At 41.5% G+C, this 14,569-nt stretch overlaps 1 protein-coding gene across 1 annotated transcript in view; it reads left to right on the top strand.

Annotated features, from left to right (window-relative positions):
* Window positions 1-3,853: 3,853 nt before the first annotated feature.
* Window positions 3,854-14,569, top strand: part of LOC132873420 (calcium-binding protein 2-like) — a 53,260-nt gene continuing 42,544 nt past the window's right edge. Inside the window, exon 1 of the mRNA XM_060908959.1 lies at window positions 3,854-4,279. Coding sequence (XP_060764942.1) covers window positions 3,854-4,279 — 426 coding nt within the window. The remainder of the gene's footprint in view (window positions 4,280-14,569) is intronic.

The raw sequence follows: 14,569 nt of genomic DNA, 5'->3' as shown, positions 1-14,569 counted from the left end.
GTTAAAACATCAACTTAATTTCTACAAGAATTGCCAGATTGTCCCTGTTGGTTTTTCAGACCATAGTATGGTTTTATGTTCTTTTTCTTTTGGTAATATTAAACCAAAAAGTGCTTATTGGCATTTTAATGCTGCTTTGCTGGAAGATAACAGTTTTAAAGAAGTTTTTATTTATTTTTGGAAAACCTTTCAAAGTGAAAAAAAATCTTTTTCTAGTTTGCAGCGGTGGTGGGAAATGGGAAAGGTCAGGATTAAGCAAATGTGTCAACAGTACACTCTTAATGTTACAAGAGATGTAACCAATAGTCTCAATTTTAGAATCAAATATTATCCAACTTCAGAGTGTTGTTGACACCACAAATGATAAAGTTTCCATTGAGAAATTGAATCTAAAGAAGCTTGAACTTAAAGAATTGTTAGAAAGAAGGGCACAGGGAGCTTTGGTCCGTTCGCGTTTCCGAAATGTTTCGGAGATGGATGCTCCATCTAAGTTTTTTTTCAGTCTGGAACAGAAAAATGGCCAAAAGAGGCTTATTCAGGCCCTTCGTTCTGAGTCAGGGTCTCTTTTAACTGAAACCTGTGACATCAGAAAGCGGGCTACAGATTTCTACTCTGGATTGTATCAGAGTACTTTTAAAGAAGAGAAAAAATTGAGTGACGTGTTCCTCAATGAATTGCCAAAGCTTAAAAAAGATTCCGCAGAGATGTTGGACAAACCATTGAGCTTGGAGGAACTCCAAGCAGCTGTTAATGGTATGCAGAATGGCCGTACTCCTGGTATGGATGGGTTACCAGTGGAGTTTTACAAAGCTTTCTGGTCAGTCGTAGGGCAGGACTTACTGGACATGCTCAATGCCAGTATTGCAGAGGGAAAACTTCCCCTAAGCTGCAGGAGAGCAGTTCTGACCCTGGTGCCCAAGAAGGGTGACCTAACTGACATTAAGCAGTGGCGTCCTGTCTCCCTCCTCTGCATTGACAGTCGAATCTTTTCAAAGGCTTTGGCTGCCAGACTGAGGAAGGTTATGGGGGAGATTGTTCATATGGACCAAACATACTGTGTACCCGGCAGATCAATATTTGACAACATTTCTTTAGTACGTGACACTTTGGATCTTTGTAGTATGGAAAGAAAAAGATTAGGACTATTATTCATAGATCAAGAGAAAGCTTTTGACCGGGTGGAACACAATTTTTTATGGAAAGTTTTAGAAGCTTTTGGTTTTAATTCTGGTTTTATTGCAATGCTTAAGGTTATGTACAGTGACATTGAGAGTCTACTGAAAGTTAATGGCGGCTTGGGTGCACCTTTTAGGGTTAAAAGAGGTATAAGGCAAGGGTGTTCTTTATCAGGCATGTTGTATGCTTTATGTTTTGAACCTGTTTTGCACCGCTTACGGGCTGAGATTTCTGGTGTTCATTTAAAGAACACTAAAAACATTATTTGTTTGTCAGCATATGCTGATGATTTGGTTATTATGGTGGACAAACAAAAAGATATAGATAACCTTGTTATTATTTTCGAGGACTTTGGACAACTTTCTTCAGCCAAGATAAATTGGTCCAAGTCTGAAGCTTTCTTATTGGGTGAATGGTTGGACAGTCCGCTGGCTCTTCCAAATGGCCTTAATTGGAAAAGAGGTGGTTTTAAATATTTAGGTGTTTTTTTAGGCGACAGTAATTTTAAACAGAAGAACTGGGAGGGTATCATTGAAAAGATAAAGGGGAGGCTTTTGAAATGGAAATGGATATTGCCACATTTATCCTACAAAGGACGTGTTTTAATTGTTAATAACCTTGTGGCATCTATGTTATGGCATAAATTAATGTGTGTTGACCCTCCACCCAATCTTCTCGCAAAGATTCAAGCTCTCTTGGTCGATTTTTTCTGGGACCGTTTACATTGGATACCGCAAAGTGTGCTCTTTCTGCCTAAAGAAGAGGGAGGCCAAGGACTTGTCCATTTGGCCAGCAGAACTGCTGCTTTTCGTCTGCAGTTTCTTCAGCGGTTCCTCATAGGGCCAGAAGATTTAATCTGGAGAGGAGTGGCAAGTGAAATTCTTTTTACCCTTGGAGATTTTAGACAAGATAAAACCCTTTTTTTAATGGACCCTACCAAACTGATTACCAATGGACTGCCTGGTTTTTACCAAGGGTTGTTCAAGGTGTGGGGGTTGTTTGAAACAAAAGTGTCAGATGAAGACATTTCTTTACACTGGCTTTTAAATCTACCTGTGACTTTTAATAAAAGGTTTAATGTGATGAGTGGCACTGTTGCTCTGAATGTGCTTTTGTGCCAAAGAAAATTTTTCACTTTGTCTCAACTTGTGGCTGTATGTGGTCCAGAATTTAGAAATGTTGCAGAGATGGCAACTCAGCTAGGCTTGAGATCCATTCGGGTCATGGGCCTATTGTTACAGAAGCTGAGAGCTGCTCTTACAGGAGCTGAACGAAAGATGTTAAAGGACTATGGTGATGGAATTGTTGCTCCTGATCCAAATGATCCTTTTCCAACATTGTTTTTGTTCTCTAAAGATGAGGAAAACCTTGCCTGTTCAAAGCAAGGAACAATGGATTTTGATGAGGTCAGTGGCAAAGTGATCTATAGAAACTGCGTTAAGACATTGAATAAGAAATGGTTGAGATGCAGAAATGATACGCCATGGCGTAATGTATTAACTTTTAAAAGTACTGTGAAGCCTGAGTGGAGAACCCTGTATAAGCCGCCATTAACTAAAAAAATGGGTGATTTACAGTGGAGGGTCCTGCATGGAATTGTGGCCACTAATTCTTTTATTTCTGTTCTGAACCCAGATGTTGGTTCTGACTGTCCTTTTTGCACAGACAGAGAAACAGTATTTCATGTTTTTTATGACTGTGTCAGATTATGTGTTTTATTTGGTTTTTTACAAATTTTTTTTAACTCTGTTAATGAACAGTTTTCAAAGGAATTATTTATTTTTGGCTACAAATATTGTAAGTTCAATAGTACTAAGGCAGAACTGATTAATTTTATTCTGGGCAATGCTAAAATGGCTATTTATATTAGTAGGAAAAACAAAATTGAACAGGATACTGATTATGTTATCCTTGATATTTTCTTGAGATTGATCAGATCAAGGATACAAACAGAATTCTTGTTTTTTAGAGCCACGAAAAATCTTGAGACTTTTAAAAGTGTTTGGTGCTTTGAAAATGCAATTTGCTCTGTTGTTAGTGATGATCTAGTATTTGCACAATTGTTCTTGTAAATAACCATGTTTTATTCTTTTTTTATTTTTCTATGTTTTATTTATCATTTCTTTGTATACCCATAAATATATATTTTTAATACTACGTGAAATGATGTTTTAATGTACAACATGTCAAAAACATGTAATAAAGTATTCTTAAAATCTCTGAGATACTCTCTCACACTCACGCTCTCTCTCTCTCTGAGATACTCTCTCACACTCACTCACGCTCTCTCTCTCTCTCTCTCGCTCTCTCAGAGATACTCACTCACGCTCTCTCTCTCTCTCTCTCTCTCTCAGAGATACTCACTCACGCTCTCTCTCTCTCTCTCTCTCTCTCAGAGATACTCTCTCACACTCACTCACGCTCTCTCTCTCTCTCTGTGAGATACTCACTCACGCTCTCTCTCTCTCTCTCAGAGATACTCTCTCACACTCACTCACGCTCTCTCTCTCTCTGTGAGATACTCACTCACGCTCTCTCTCTCTCTCTCTCTCTCAGAGATACTCTCTCACACTCACTCACGCTCTCTCTCTCTCACTCTCTCTCAGAAACACTCTCACTCACTCACGCACCCGAGGTGATCACAGCCCCTCTCCAGTGATATTTCCGCTAGATTAAAATGAGCTCGTCGTTTCCAAAGAGCGAATCTACAACATCTCTGATCGGATCCTCCGCTCACGGTCAACATCAGCATCCGCAGCATCACCGGCGCACCGGAAACACGGAGGCTGCGGAAGGCGCGCGCGGAGGCTCACGGAACGGATGCGCGAGACGCAGTCAGAGGAGCCAGCACGAGGAGGCGCCGGCGAGAGGCAAGCGGCCGTCTCATCATCATCATCATCATCATCAACCCCCTCAGAGTGAGAAAAGCCCGAGGCGCTCGGACGAAACCAGTTGCTTTTTTGAACCGAAGGAGAAACCGCGAAGGGGTTCGAACCAAAGCGTAAACGCGAACCCCGCGTGCGCGACGGGAAAACCCGGCAGCGCGCGCGCCAAGGCACCGGACGAAGAGTTGCGTCCGATCATAAAGTCAGTCTTCGGGCAGGTAAGAACGGAGAGGTGTTAAACACGCGTGGTGCGGGGAAACGCAGAGCTCAGGGACGCGTTCAACAGGTTTGTGAAGGTGCGAGAGCGCGCGCGCGGACACGTGAAGGATGCACGAGCTGGTTGAAAAGAAAAAAACTTGAAATGTGTCTTTTGTATTTCAGTGCAGAATTAACACAGAGTGTAGAGTTCATTCCTACAGTGTAGAATTAACATCTAGTGTGTAGCATTGACTCTTACAATAGGGGAGAGCGGCGAGACTTGGGATGAGGGAGACTTGGGACAGTTTGCGTTCCCATCAATTAATTTCAACCAATCAGGTTTTAGATGTCATCAGAAGTTAGATGTTGCCCCTGAGCCTAACCTACTTCCTTTGGAGCCATGAAGCTAGATACTGCACTAAGGCTTGTGCAGGTAAATATTTTGATCAACCAAACTTTGCATTATCTACTTCGCCTCCAGCTCCATTCTATGGTGTAATTTACGCTGGTGAATTCAGGAATTTGTTAGGAATTAAAGGATGTAGCCTAGAGTTACCATATATACAGTGGCATGCAAAAGTTTGGGCACCCTTAGTGAAAATGTCTGTTACTGTGAATAGTTAAGTGAGCAGCAGGGGCGGTCCTGGGGGCGGTCCGACCGGGCAGCCGCCCGGGGCGGCATCGCGGGGGGGGCGGCACAAGCACGGGCGTGAAAAAAAAAACGGTCCCAAAAAAAAAAGGTCCCCCCAAAAAAAACCCCGAAAAAAAAACAAGACGGGCGGGGAGAGGGTGAACATTTTGGATGGGGAAGCCCAATACCAAAGTTGCGCAGGTGACGTCATCAGTGTGTGTGTGTGTGTGTGTGTGTGCGCCTAACTTGTCGTAGCCCCATAATATGCACAATCCCGCCAGCGGAACGTTGTACTAGTCATCAAAAAGACTTTACTACCATAGTACTACACTACTATGACATTACACAGAGTCTTAAGTAATACATTACGACTTGATCATCGCGGGCGCGAAAAAAAAACGGTCCCAAAAAAAAAAAAAAAGTGGTCACTAAAAAAAAAAACCCCGATAAAAAAAACCCCAACAAGACCGGGGGGGGGGGGGGGGGGGGGGGGGCGCCAGCAGGGGGTTTCGCCCAGGGAGTAAATCACTCTAGGATCACCACTGGTGAGCAGAAGATGAACTGATCACCAAAAGGCATAAAGTTAAAGACGACACATTTCTTTTCAGCGTTTTAGGTGAGATTTGTGTATTATTTTTGTTTTGTACAATTGGAGAGTGAAAAAAGAAAAGGAACACCATGTGAAAGTTTGGGCACCCCAATACATTTGAGTTCTCAGGTAACTTTTACCAAGATTCCAGACCTTAATTAGCTTATTGAGCTGTGGCTTGTTCAAATTCTTCATTAGGAAAGGTCAGATGATGCAGATTTCAAAGCTGTATAAATTCTCTGACTCCTCAAACTTGTCCCTAAAATCAACAGCCATGGGCTCCTCTAAGCAACTCCCTCGCATTCTGAATAATAAAATAATTGATGCTCACAAAGCAGGAGAAGGCTACAAGAACGTAGCAAAGTGTTTTCAGGTAGCTGTTTCCTCAGATTGTAATATTCTTAAGAAATGGCAGTTAACAGAAACAGTGGAGATCAAGGTGAGGTTTGGAAAATGAAGAAAACTTTCTGAAAGACCTGCTCGTTGGATTGCTAGAAAGGCAAATAAAACCCCCTGTTTGACTGCAAAAGACCTTCAGAAAGATTTAGCAGACCCTGGAGGGGTGGTGCACTGTTCTACTATGCAGCAACACCTGAACAAATATGACCTTCGTGGAAGAGTCATCAGAAGAAAACCTTTCCTGCGTCCTAGCCACAAAATTCAGCATCTGAAGTTTGCAAATGAACATCTAAATAAGCCTGATGCATTTTGGAAACAAGTCCTGTGGATTGATGAAATCAAAATTGAACTTTTTGGCTACAATGTGCAAAGGTATGTTTGGAGAAAAAAGGGTGCCAAATTCCAGGAAAAGAACACCTCTCCAACTCTGAAGCATGGGTGTGGATCGATCATGCTTTGGGGTTGTGTTGCAGCCAGTGGCACAGGGCACATTTCACTGGTCGAGGGAAGCATGGATTCGAATAAATACCAGCAAATTCTGGAAGCAAACATTACACCATCTGTAAAAAAGTTGAAGTTAAAAAGAGGACGGGTCCTGCAATAAGACAATGATCCAAAACACACCTCAAAATCTACAATGGAATACCTCAAGAGGCCCAAGCTGAAGGTTTTGCCCTGGCCCTCACAGTCCCCTGACCTAAACATCATTGAAAATCTGTGGATAGATCTCAAAAGAGCAGTGCATGCAAGACAGCCCAAGAAACTTGTAGAACTGGAAGCCTTTTGCAAGGATGAATGTGTGAAAATCCCCCAGGGAAGAACTGAAAGATTATTAGCTGGCTACAAAAAGTGTTTACGAGCTGTGATACTTGCCAAAGGGGGTGTTACTAGGTACTGACCATGTCAGGTGCCCAAACTTTTGCTTCGGGCCCTTTTCCTTTTTTGTCATTTTGAAAATGAAAAGATGAAAATAAAAAATAGTTTTTGCTTAAAATATAAAGGGAATGAGTCATCTTTAACTTTAGGCCTTTTGGAGATCATTTCATCTTCAACTTGCTTAACTGTTCACAGTAACAGCAATTTTGACCAGGGGTGCCCAAACTTTTGTATGCCACTGTAGTATTATTTATTACATTTAAATTCTTCTTCTTCTTTTGGCTGCTTCCGTTCGTTCAGGGTTGCCACAGCGGATCAATTTGATTTGGCGTAGGTTCTACACCGGATGCCCTTCCACAGGTCTTATTTTTCTTGCTTGTGTGAATGCAAGAAGATTTGGCTCCAAATGTAAGCAACATTTTATGGACAGGAGAAAAGTTTTTATTTAAAAAAAAATCGCCACCGGTTAGTTTTTTTTTTTATCTTTTCTGCTTAAACAGTCAGTCACATGTAGTTGTGAAACTAACTAACTGAGACAAAAGTAACTAACGCTACGTTCACACTGCAAGGCTTAATGCTCAATTCCGATTTTTTTGTGAAATCCGATTTTTTTGTGAGGTCGTTCACATTAACAAATATATGCGACTTGTATGTGATCCTCAGTATGAACAAAAAGCGACCTAAAAGTGTTCCGCATGCGCATTGCAGGATACGACGACGTCACACGCAGTGAGCATGGCCAGTGTTTACGGAAGTAAAACCGCCCGGTTGCGGTATGACTCATCTAATCTAGCTTGAATAGCTGCATCCGCCCAAATGGAAATCAGCTCCCTAACCTCTGCGTCCTTCCATTGAGAAGATTCAGAACCTTCACAGCCCGAAGCGTCCCTCGCATTGATGTCATGCGCAGGGGCGCAGATACGTTTTTTGAACTGGGGGGGACAAAAAACTGGGGGGGACAAAGCTGCCAGCAAACCAACCCCAACCCCGATATGCCTGTCAAACTTGTTGTTAGTAACCATAGCAACCAAGCTCGAGCTCGCAACCTGTGCAGTCTGCGCAGCTCAACCAACCGAATATCAGTCTTTGTTTTGTTTTATGTGAGTTGTTGCAACTATGTATACACTGCTGTGCACCTCAATAAACCGAATGGTAATTAGTCTTTTGATTTTTCCGTGAGGTTTGCCTTATGCAAAGAAAGACAGCATAGACAGTTTTTCCTCCCTATAAGTGGGGGGGACCGAACGAGGTGAATTTAAATCTGGGTGGGACGAGTCCCCCCCCTATCTGCGCCCGTGATTATGCGCCATGTTGTTGTAACTTTTTTTGAGAGACCCGCCGCCTACTTCAGCGCAGAATAGTGACGTTTGTGGCTTGTTGATGACGTGTAAGTCGGATGAATGCGACCTGGCGGTTCAGACTGAAGTCGCATATGAAAAGAGCGGATAGGAATCGGAATTAGGACCACATATCCAAACGGCCTGGGTCGGATTTGAAAAAATCGGATCTGTGTCGTTCATATTGTCAATAAAAGATCGGATACAGGTCACATATGGGCGAAAAGATCGGATTTGAGTCACTTCAGCCTGCAGTGTGAACGTAGCCTAAATGATTTTATTGCAGCAGAAAACAGCAGTTATCAGAAATATGAAGAGGTTTCCTCAGCTGTATACATAACACACAAAACCAGAACTAAAAACAAACTGCTCTCCTTTTTGTTCAGCCTTAAAGGTATTAATTCTTTGACAACTGACTTTGCAAATGTGTAAAATCTACTTTTTAACATGTACTTTCTGAGACAGGACTATACAAATACAAACATTTCAATCACAATTATAAAACTGAATCCTTTGTGTACACGAGTTGTGGAACATCTTCCTGAGTTTGCACAACAACAAATCACACACAGCGATAAAACAAGCTGTAGGAGAACTTTATCTTCAGAAAATACAATGTGTTCATGTGAAATCTTCTCATAAACATAATGAAAGCTGGTGAAATCTGTGTGACTGTTTGATAACTGTTGGAATCTGATCAGAAGTGTGTCCCTGAGAGAGCAGCACAGCTCGATCACTCACGCTCACATTAATGTGGGCTGGAAACAACCCCAAATCCAGGCCAAAACTTCAGTCTCTCTCTCTCTCTCTCTCTCTCTCTCTCTCTCTCTCTCTCACACACGTGCGCTGTAGGCCGTTATGCTCTGCATGATGGAGGTTAATTACTGTGCTGATTGCTAGAGGAGTTTTAATGAGAACACTCATCTGGTTCATGTCTGTGATGTTGATGGATTCAGATGTTTTTAAGTGGAGATGTCATTATTTATTTCTTACATAAGTTCGTATTTATTCATACAGTATATTTGCTACAAATATAGTCTTATATATCTTCCTGAAGAAAGAAAGAAAGAAAGAAAGAAAGAAAGAAAGAAAGAAAGAAAGAAAGAAAGAAAGAAAGAACAGAGGGTAATAAACAAACAAAAGCAAAGGAAGAAGGAAAATAAGGTGACACAGAAATAAAAGCAAAGAAAGAAAGAAAGAAAACAAAACCAAAGAAAGAATGGAAGGAGGGAAGTAGGGAAGGAAGAAACATACAAAAAGAAAGGAAGAAGGGAGGAAGGAGGAAGCAAACAAACAAGTAAAATGAAGGAAGCAATAAAGAAAAGAATGGATGGGTGAATGAAATAAACACACAAACTAAAACAAAAAGAGGAAGGAAGGAAACTGTTTCCCAAAAGTATCATAGTACAAATGTAACTGGTAAAGTGAGTATCACATTGAAAATTTTCTACCAGTCAAGAAAATCCAAACCTCACCATGACTTTTGGTTACCAAGCCTCTATAGTTAGATGGCAGACGGACAGTTACTGATTAGTGTCGTAGTTAGTGACAGTACAGGGACGGTATGGGGACAGGACAGGGACAGTGCAGGGGTGGTATGGGGACAGGACAGGGACAGTACAAGGACAGGACAGGGATGGTACAAGGACAGGGACGGGACGGTACAGTGACAGGACAGGGACAGTACAAGGACAGTACAATGATAGTACAGGGACAGTACTATGACAGTACAGTGATAGTACAGGTATGGTACATTGATTGTACAGGTATGGTACAGGGACAGTGCAGGGACAGTCCAGGTATGGTACAGGGACAGTACGGTGAAAGTACCAGGACAGTACAATGACAGTACAGGTACAGTACAGTGATAGTACAGGTATGGTACAGGGACAGTACAGTGATAGTGCCGGGAGAGTACAGGGATGGTACAGTGATAGTACAGGTATAGTACAGGGACAGAAGAGGGACAGGACAGGGATGGTACAGTGATAGTACAGGTACAGTACAGGGACAGTACAAGGCCAGTACAGGGGTGGTACAGGGACAGTACAAGGCCAGTACAGGGTTGGTACAGGGACAGTACAGGGACGGTACAAAGATAGTACAGGGACAGTACAGTGAAAGTACAGAGACAGTACAGGGATAGTATAGTGACAGTACAAGGACAGGACAGGGATGGTACAAGGACAGGGACGGGACGGTACAGTGACAGGACAGGGACAGTACAAGGACAGTACAATGATAGTACAGGGACAGTACTATGACAGTACAGTGATAGTACAGGTATGGTACATTGATTGTACAGGTATGGTACAGGGACAGTCCAGGTATGGTACAGGGACAGTACGGTGAAAGTACCAGGACAGTACAATGACAGTACAGGTACAGTACAGTGATAGTACAGGTATGGTACAGGGACAGTACAGTGATAGTGCCGGGAGAGTACAGGGATGGTACAGTGATAGTACAGGTATAGTACAGGGACAGAAGAGGGACAGGACAGGGATGGTACAGTGATAGTACAGGTACGGTACAGGGACAGTACAAGGCCAGTACAGGGGTGGTACAGGGACAGTACAAGGCCAGTACAGGGTTGGTACAGGGACAGTACAGGGACGGTACAAAGATAGTACAGGGACAGTACAGTGAAAGTACAGAGACAGTACAGGGATAGTACAGTGACAGTACAAGGACAGTACAGTGACAGTACAGGGATGGTACAGTGACAGTACAGGTACAGTACATGGACAGGACAGTAACGCTACAGGGACAGTACAGGAACAGTACAGTATAGAAAAAGAAAAGAAAGAAAGCACAACTTTATTCATCACACACTTGTGAAATTTTCTCTCTGCATTTAACCCATCTGAAGCAGTGAACACACACATACGTGAGCAATGAGCACACACACATACCCAGAGCAGTGGGCAGCCATGCTAACAGCGCCCGGGGAGCAGTTGGGAGTTAGGTGCCTCGCTCAAGGACACCTCAGCCCAAGGCCGTCCCATATTAACCTAACCTGCATGTCTTTGGTTTGTGGGTGAAACCGGAGCACCTGGAGGAAACCCACGCAGACACGGGGAGAACACGCAAGCTCCACACATAAAGGCCCTTGCCGGCCACTGGGTTCGAACCCAGAACCTTCTTACTGTGAGGTGACCGTGCTAATCACTACACCACCATACCACCCTGGACAGTGTGTGGACAGTACACAATATTTCAGATGTAATGTAATACATATGATCAGGCTTGTTGTACACAGAGCAGCTTCTAGATACATATGAAGACAGTATTGCTGAAAGTGTGTGTGTGCGTGCGCGCAGTCACTGTTTTGTAAGAAATATTTCTCCACCATTTCCCCCAGCATGCTGTATTTCATATTTCTTTATATAACACAAAGACGTGTGTTAAACCCTGCTGAATTGCTCTCCACTGGCTGTGGAGCTAAATTTAGCCACCCAAATGAGAGAGAGAGAGAGAGAGAGAGAGAGAGCACAAAGCGGACGTTATATTTTAATAAAAATATTCACACGCCTGAACTCAGTGCAGCTCAGTGTGTATGAGATTATGTACAGGAGATGGGCAAATCAGATGTGTGGGGGAGGAAGAGCTGAAGGATGCAGCTCTCATATTAATGTGTGGGAAACAGTAAAAAGGACAAAAAATTGAAATCTTACACCTTTTAAGGATTACAGTGTACATATAAATTAAAGCTAATTTGTCTATTAATCTTTGTTATGTGTGTATTAAGCACTGCCTGGTGCTGAATTCTGTAGTAGGAACTTACACATAGATTTGTATGGCAGATTTTAAATTGTGCAACTTGTCTAAGTGTTGATATGGTGAAGTTTAATGGAAGATGTTTTGGGGTTTTTTTTGTTTTTTTGGAAGGAGTCTCCAGTGTCATTGCTTTGAAATAATCCCTTTGAATAACAGTATTAACTTTAACGGGGGGATGTAATTATAAATGAATAAAAAGTATGATGTCAATCTCTAATTCATTTTTTTAAAGTGAGTGGCAAATATTTGTCATATAAGAAGAATAAAACAGTTCAGGCCATGCTTTTATGGGAAAATAAGCAAAGACATCCTGCATCAAACTACTGATTATTGTCCTGCTTTTATCATGTTTTATTCCTTACAAGTCATTCTAAAGAAATAGCTTGTTTACTGGGTCAGTTGCAGGGAAACTAATTAATTTTAGTGATCACTAGTGGAACATTGGAACAAGTGAAAATATCTTGAATTTAGTCAAATTTAAGCTCCATATTCACCACTCAGCTTTATATCTTCCGCTCTTAAAGGGAAACTGAAGTCATTTTTAAACTTGCTTTATTTCTTAATTAACGTGTTATTCAATGACGGTTTTGGTTTTAGTAACCTTATATCGTGACTCATATTGGCAACTAATCGCAATTAAATATTATACTTATCGGCCTATTCGGTTTTTAGCCATGTTGAATTTAGTTCGTTTGGTCCACGGCAGGCGTCGCTTATCCGCGCGATCTTCACAAGACTTGTGCGAGACTTCGAAACGTGAAGTGTCAGCCAGGTGTCAGTGTCACCATTTTGAAACTGTTTCCCAAACGAAATATTGCACAAAAATGAGTTTAAATGATGATTGCGGCCTACGTTTTTCAAACTTTCCGGATTGCTATCAAAACAAACAAAACTTCCTTCCGGCTTGATTACATCAGCATTCGAAAGAGGGCGCGCGCATCTTTTGACAACGTTGGCAGATGTCGGTCACTTTGATTTCCGCTGTACGTTTTACTTCCGTCCTACGACGTCTCGCACAGGTCTCAACGAATCTCGTTTACGGCCATTGCTTTGACGTATGGACTGATATATTACATAGCATATTTCAAACACTCATAACTTGTTATAGCAGTGACAAAATAGCTGTCAGAAATGCATTCCTATATTTAATCAAATGAGAAATAGAATTTTGATAATTAAAAATTTGCCTTCAGTTCTTTAAATACAACCATGAATTCTATGACATTTGAGCATCATTTTTATCAAAATCTTTTTAACCCATTTGCATATGTCTTTAAACAGACATTACATCACACATATAATATCCATCCATCCATTATCTGTAACCACTTATCCTGTGCAGGGTCGCGGGCAAGCTGCAGCCTATCCCAGCTGACTATGGGCAAGAGGTGGGGTACACCCTGGATAAGTCGCTAGATCATCGCAGGGCTGACACACAGATAATATTTAAATGCTATATACAGAGTAATGAGGGCATTTACACTGGTGATCACTTTTGAAAACTGTAATATATCAGTCCATATATCAAAGTAACGGCCGTAAACGAGATTCGTTGAGACCTGTGCGAGACATCGTAGGACGGAAGTAAAACGTACAGCGGAAATCAAAGTGACCAACATCTGCCAACGTTGTCAAAAGACGCGCGCGCCCTCTTTCGAATGCTGATGTAATCAAGCCGGAAGGAAGTTTTGTTTGTTTTGATAGCAGTCAGGAAAGTTTGAAAAAATTAGGCAGTAATCGTCATTTAAACTCGTTTTTGTGCAATATTTTGTTTGGAAAACAGTTTTCAAAATGGCGTCACTGACACCTGGCTGACACTTCACGTTTCGAAGTCTCGCACAAGTCTCGTGAAGATCACGCAGATAAGTGATGCCTGCCATGGACCAAACGAACTAAATTCAACATGGCTAAAAACCGAATAGGCCAATAAGTATAATATTTAATTGCAATTAGTTGCCAATACGAGTCACGATATAAGGTTACTAAAACCGAAAACATAATTGAATAACACGTTAATTAAGAAATAAAGCAAATTTAAAAATGACTTCGGTTCTCCTTTAAGAGCAGAAGATATACAGTAAAGCTGAGCAGCTAATATGGAGCCTAAATTTGACTAAATTCAAGATATTTTCAATTGTTCCAATGTCATACAGTGGTGCTTGAAAGTTTGTGAACCCTTTCGAATTTTCTATATTTCTGCATAAATATGACCTAAAACAACATAAGTTTTTCACACAAGTCCTAAAAGTAGATAAAGAGAGCCCAGTTAAACAAATGAGACAAAAATATTATACTTGGTCATTTATTGATTGATTGATTGATTGATTGATTGATTGATTGATTGATTGATTGATTGATTGAGGAAAATGATTCAATATTACATATCTGTGAGTGGCAAAAGTATGTGAACCTCTAGGATTAGCAGTTAATTTGAAGGTGAAATTAGAGTCAGGTGTTTTCAATCAATGGGATGACAATCAGGTGTGAGTGGGCACCCTGTTTTATTTAAAGAACAGGGATCTATCAAAGTCTGATCTTCACAACACATGTTTGTGGAAGTGTATCATGCCACGAACAAAGGAGATTTCTGAAGACCTCAGAAAAAGCGTTGTTGATGCTCATCAGGCTGGAAAAGGTTACAAAACCATCTCTAAAGAGTTTGGACTCCACCAATCCACAGACAGACAGATTTTGTACA

This window comes from Neoarius graeffei, chromosome 25 (assembly GCF_027579695.1).
Source record: "Neoarius graeffei isolate fNeoGra1 chromosome 25, fNeoGra1.pri, whole genome shotgun sequence".
NCBI classification, from domain to species: Eukaryota; Metazoa; Chordata; class Actinopteri; order Siluriformes; family Ariidae; genus Neoarius; species Neoarius graeffei.
This window is presented reverse-complemented; position numbering and strand designations above follow the sequence as displayed.